Below are 6,000 nucleotides of genomic sequence, written 5' to 3' on the forward strand. Positions count from 1 at the left end.
AGCAATCTGCTGCACTATGCGCAGGAGTTCACTGACGGGGATATTTCTTTGGGCATGAAAAATGCCACGATGAATTTTGGCCTAGATCTATAAAACACCCGTATGGGAAGTTCCTTCAGCGCACCTCATGCGGTGCACTGTAGGCATTACTTAATGTCCTTTGCAGCGTCCCTTCGGCCCCTAGCTTACAACCTCTTTCGTTCCTTTTACTGTATCTCCGTTCATTGTCTGTTTCTTCCATCTTACTTTCCACCTTCTCCTGACAGTTATTTCTTAGTGCAGCTGCTAAGCTTTCCGTCCTGTTTCAAACCTTTATACTTTCAATTTCCGTTTCAGCGCTGAATGACCTCGTATGTCTCAGCGCTTGGCCTTTGCCCTAAATTCTATATACTGTTCTAGATCTATACAACGTAATTGCGACACTCTGTAATAAATACAGCTGGAATGAAATGAAACGTTCCACAACTTACACACACATGCATAAAAGTGTGCGTATACCTGTGTGTGACGCTTTCACTCTTTCATGCGATGATACAGTCGCTGTATCTCGATGGAGAGAGAGCGGCGACCTCCGTTCACCAGGGGAAGCAAATTGAATAAGAACTCTTAGGGACGCCTAAGAGAGGCTTGAAGTGAGTGAACAAAGTGGGAGAATAGCAGGGAAGCTGCATCAACCGTTTTATTCACAAAACACGTTGCATCGTGACAGTTGCCTTCTGAATGACATATATTCCGCAGTTTCTCTGCGGAAGTGGAATCACTTCCATTTCCTGAAAGCGTGATCTCTCTCTCTCTCTCTCTCTCTCTCTCTCTCTCTCTCTCTCTCTCTCTCTCTCTCTCTCTCTCTCTCTTTGTTTTCAAGACACTTGGAGCTTTTTTATCTATGAAATGGGTCTTTCACCAACTCGAAACATTTGAGCGGATGCCTCATTAGGATTTATTATATATGTAAGGATATTGTGTTTATAACTCTCTCTCTCTCTCTCTCTCTCTCTCTCTCTCTCTCTCTCTCTCTCTCTCTCTCTCTCTCTATACTAAATGGCCCATTTAACATCCCGAAACATTTGACCAGATGTTTCTGTATGATTTAGTTTATTATGTATGCAAGCAATTGTGCTTATAGCTCTCTCTCTCTCTCTCTCTCTCTCTCTCTCTCTCTCTCTCTCTCTCTCTCTCTCTCTCTCTCCTTTTTTAGGACAGATGGTGCTTTCCTTGATTAGAGGACCTTGTAATATCCCAAAAGAGATCATTGAACGCAGATACTCGAGATCGTCGCTGAAAAATATCGACCGCTAAGGGAAAGGACTCATTTGCATAACGACTTCGTTGTAGACAGAAACTCCGACTTAGTAAAACGAAAGGAGGGTATTTCCATGTAAGTGGAAATGAGGAGAGAGAAAGAGAAGAGAGAGAGAGAGAGAGAGAGAGAGAGAGAGAGAGAGAGAGAGAGAGAGAGAGAGAGAGGTGGACCTTCACAGACATTCAAGGAGATGCTATATAAGTTTTTTCTTAATCTTGCCTGGTGGCAGGAACTCGACACAAGTATTACCCGGAATGATACAGAAGTATTTTTATAACATGTAATTTTTTTTACCAGTCTAAAATGATGTTACAAGATTCGATTAGTCTTCAAGGGAAGAGAAAGGACAGAGGGAGAGAGAGAGAGAGAGAGAGAGATTAAGCCTCTTTCTATTCTTCTTTCCTATTCCTCCCTGTGATTGCACCTAATGGCAATTGCAAACCGACCGCGGATTAATTTCCATGTGAATCGTTCGTGAGGAGCTGAGGCAGACTGGGCCATTGTCTTTATGCATGAAAGCTAAATACTGGAAGCCTAGTGATGGGCGCCTGGGAGGAGTTCCCATTGTTCCTCTGACCTAATTTGTTGGTAGGGACTGAAAGACCGAAAGTACTTTGCCAAGTAACTTCTCTAAACTTGCTGAAGTTTGTGGTGTGTATTTTTGGTAATGGATGAAGGTGTGTTAAAAGATTATGAATGGTACGTTAATTTATTCGCTATTGGTCAGTACCTGGTTTATAACGTTTAATGTTTTTATGTTTAATAAATGCAGTTATGTAGTTATCTTCGGTATTTGGGAAACAGTAAAAATGTTTATGCCGCTATTCAAACTATCATATTATGTAGTTAATTAAGTCGAATGCTTCCGATTACTATCAAAAGTGATGTGCAACAAGTGCAACTGTTATGATATGTATATGTCATGCAAGACCCAGGACAATGTTCACTGTCAATTGATGCAAAGTTCTGAGGCCACGATTGCAATATGTTCTTGTGGTTTCGCTAATGCAGTTGCCTCTAACCTTGCCTGGTGGCCTCAGTAATACAACCTCATTCGAGGGTTCTCCGTAGGGATGAGGATTAGTGCCGTCAGTGCACCTCATGCGGTGCACTGTAGGCATTACTTAAGGTTTATTGCAGCGCCATAACTGCAACCCCTTTCGTTCCTTGTACTGTACCTCCTGCCATATTTACTTTCTTCCATCTTATTTTCCATCCTCTCCTAACAATTGATTCATAGTACAACTGCGAGGTTTTCCTCCTGTTATACCTTTCAAACCTTTTACTGTCAATTTCCGTTTCAGCGCTGAATGACCTCATGGGTCCAAGTCCTTGGCCTTTGGCCTAAATTCTACATTCAATTCAATTCATTCGAGGGTTAACTGAGCACGTTCTAAACGCGAGCGAGGATAAGTAGCATTCCCAACTTTTCCCAGCAACTCCGTTGCAGATGATCTTATCCCTTCTTCATCCATGGTTATCAGGTTCTTCCCTTATCTCTTCTTCATCCAAGGTTATCAAGCTCTTCCCTTGCGCTTTAAACTCCGTCTTTTCCGTCTCCCGGCATACTGATTTACTGTTCTCATTAGCGACTCTCGATAAATCCACCGATGCAGATAAGATCACACCACCAAATTAACAGCCGTCTTGAGTTCCTTGTACAATTATTCCCCGGCGTTTTGTTGCATGCCTTAGCTTAATTCATAACCGAAGCATATTGTTATTATTATTATTATTATTATTATTATTATTATTATTATTATTATTATTATTATTTTATGAGGATGAAGATGAACAATATTCATACAAAGATGAACCCTATTCATATGCCCTAGGGGGTTAATGTCGTCAGTGCATCTCATGCGGTGCACTGTAGGCATTACTTAAGGTTCTTTGCAGTGTGCCTTCGGCCTCTAGCTGCAAGCCCTTTCATTCCTTTTACTGTACCTCCTTTCATATTCTCCTTCTTCCATCTTACTTTCCACCCTCTCCTAACAATTGATTCATAGTGCAACTGCGAGGTTTTCCTCCTGTTACACCTTTCAAGCCTTTTTCTGTCAATTCCCGTTTCAGCTCTGAATGACTTCATAGGTCCCAGTTCTTGGCCTTTGGCCTAAATTCTATATTCAATCCTATTCATATGGAGGAAGCCCACAGGGGCTGTTGGCTTGCAATTCAAGCTTCCAAAGAATATTAAGGTTTTCATTAGAAAGAAGTAAGAGGAGGCAGAGGGAATACAGACAGAAGAGATCTCACTTATTAAAAAAAATTGATAAATAAACTAATAAATAGATATAAATGTAGGTAAATCATTAAAACGCAAAGAGAATTCTATTAGGGCAGTAATGCATTGCATCTTCGCTTGAAGTTCCAGTTGTACACGACATCCTCAGGGAGACTATTCCTCCCTGGCATCTTATTGCCTGTCTTATCATTATAATTCATCACCGAAACACTGTCAGGTTTTTCATTGGCTTTACTCATTTGCGCCATAACAAGAACTGAATATCGAAACAAGACTTCAGAGAACCAGCATCAGAAATCTTCTTGTATTTGTTTTGGATGCCTGGGTCTGGAAATTAGTGTGTTGCTGACATCCTTGCGAATGCTATTTCTGTTTGTGATTGAATCCTGCCCTGAACGACTTCCCGTATTTGATTTGCTCTTTTCTGGAAGACTTCAAACATAAGGCCTCCGTCTGCGATTTATTGATGCCTGCTTGCTCCTTGGGCATTATGGAAATTGACGTGGGACGCAACCGTTGCTGATCGATGAAGTTAAAGAACTACCGGAAGACTCTTTCATGTGAAGACAAACTGAACGGAGTTTCTAAACTTTCGGGCAAACTTCACAGCTCAATCTTTTTTTAGCAGCAAGTGAACTACCTAATCTGATGTATAAGAATATACTTTCATACGTCTTTTTGCTGGTGAAGTCACTCGCTTTAAACGAAATATTGAGTGAAAAAAAATTTTTTTTCAAGCTTTACACTGTAATTTCTAGGCGTAGAGCGTACACTTACAGAAAAAAATTAAGTTATTTGACATTTCCAGGGAGGACCAATGGCCATTCTAAGTTACGAGTATATTTGATTGCTACAGAAAATCTTGCCTTACAGAAAATCCTGCCTTACCATCATCATCTATTTCCCGCAGGCTGAAGAAGATTATGCGTATGCTTAAAATAATCAAACGGGCCGAATGTCATGATTATGAATATTACTGCTATAGTAGGGCTGGACTGAGAGGGTTTTGAAAATACACCTGTACGAAACGTTTACAGACTTTGGCGATATGAAGCGTGCTATGTGATGTGAAGGGTGTTAATAAAATCCACCTGAAAAAGGTTTATGAATTTTAAGTTTAATAATGAAACTGCCTGAAGAATGTTGTATATAGAATATATGAGTAAAACTTTCTGAAAACGTTGTGAATATCAGTGTCAGTAAATTGTTTTTGATGAGAATTATGAATATTACTTACATTAGTACTAAAATTGACTAAAGAAATGTATGAATAGTTGAATAGTGTGTACATCAATGAAAATATCCGAAAATATATTGAATATATTATTAGACAAACAGTGGAGTATACAAGTACATTAACAAGACTATATATTTAAATGAGGGCTGTGTATTTTAAGTATATTATTAAGCCTTTAAAGAATCTCATAAATACTAAATTTATTAATAGAATGTTAGTGAAGTCTAACGTTTGTTGATTTTTTGTTTGTAGGTCAAATCATATATATTCTAAAAGCTCTCTGAATATTACGCGTATTATGCATGTAAATAAAACTATGTGAACATTATTATTAATAGAAAAAATGTCTTAAGATGATTTATATATATATTTATATATATATATATATATATATATAATATATATATTATATGATATATATTTATATATATATGCATATTATGTATGTATGTGTATATATATTTGTATATATATGTGTATATATAATATATAATATACATATATATATATATATATAAATATATATATATGTAAATTGTATATGTATATATAGATATATATATGTATATATATATTATGTATATTATTGAACTAACAGTCAAGGCTCTAATCTTCGTCCTTCTTCCCTCCCTCCCCGTAGGTGACATCATCGTCACTGTCCTTCATGTACAACCTCACCAGTGGCCTCGACCTGGGCGTCAACTGGTCTTCACAACCTCTCGTGCCTTCTGGAGGAGAACTCGACACTCCCCCGCCCTCGAACTGGTCCGGATTCGACCTTGACGGATACCCCCTCGACATCCTCAACGGCAGCTCGGATCCCGGATCGACTTTCGGTGTTGATCTCAATGGCTCTTTAGATACGTTTAGTGGAGGGTAAGTCTCGTTCATTATTCATTATATATATATATATATATATATATATATATATATATATATATATATATATTATTATAAATGCATATATAATAAAAAATAAAATATGTATATATTTACAAATATGTGTGTGGGTGTGGGTGGTGTGTGTGTGTGTGTGTGTATGTGTGTGTCTTGTAATTCAATAAAGGTCTGTATCTGAAGAATATAAGAAATTCTCGAATAAGAATAAAAGAAAGAGATACCAAGACTTCCGACTTCTATTATGTTCATCTTCAGCTTATTGAATAGTTTTAAGAATACAACTTGCGAAGGAAAGCAATATGAGGTCATTGATAACAA

At 38.0% G+C, this 6,000-nt stretch overlaps 1 protein-coding gene across 13 annotated transcripts in view; it reads left to right on the forward strand.

The window, feature by feature from the left end:
• Positions 1–6,000, forward strand: part of mAChR-A (muscarinic Acetylcholine Receptor, A-type) — a 762,830-nt gene that overhangs the window by 654,048 nt on the left and 102,782 nt on the right. For all 13 annotated transcript variants that reach the window (XM_067121249.1, XM_067121255.1, XM_067121256.1 and 10 more), the window contains one exon: positions 5,423–5,658. In XM_067121249.1, coding sequence (XP_066977350.1) covers positions 5,423–5,658 — 236 coding nt within the window. The remainder of the gene's footprint in view (positions 1–5,422; positions 5,659–6,000) is intronic.

The sequence above is a fragment of the Macrobrachium rosenbergii genome, chromosome 19 (assembly GCF_040412425.1).
Source record: "Macrobrachium rosenbergii isolate ZJJX-2024 chromosome 19, ASM4041242v1, whole genome shotgun sequence".
Classification (NCBI taxonomy): domain Eukaryota; kingdom Metazoa; phylum Arthropoda; class Malacostraca; order Decapoda; family Palaemonidae; genus Macrobrachium; species Macrobrachium rosenbergii.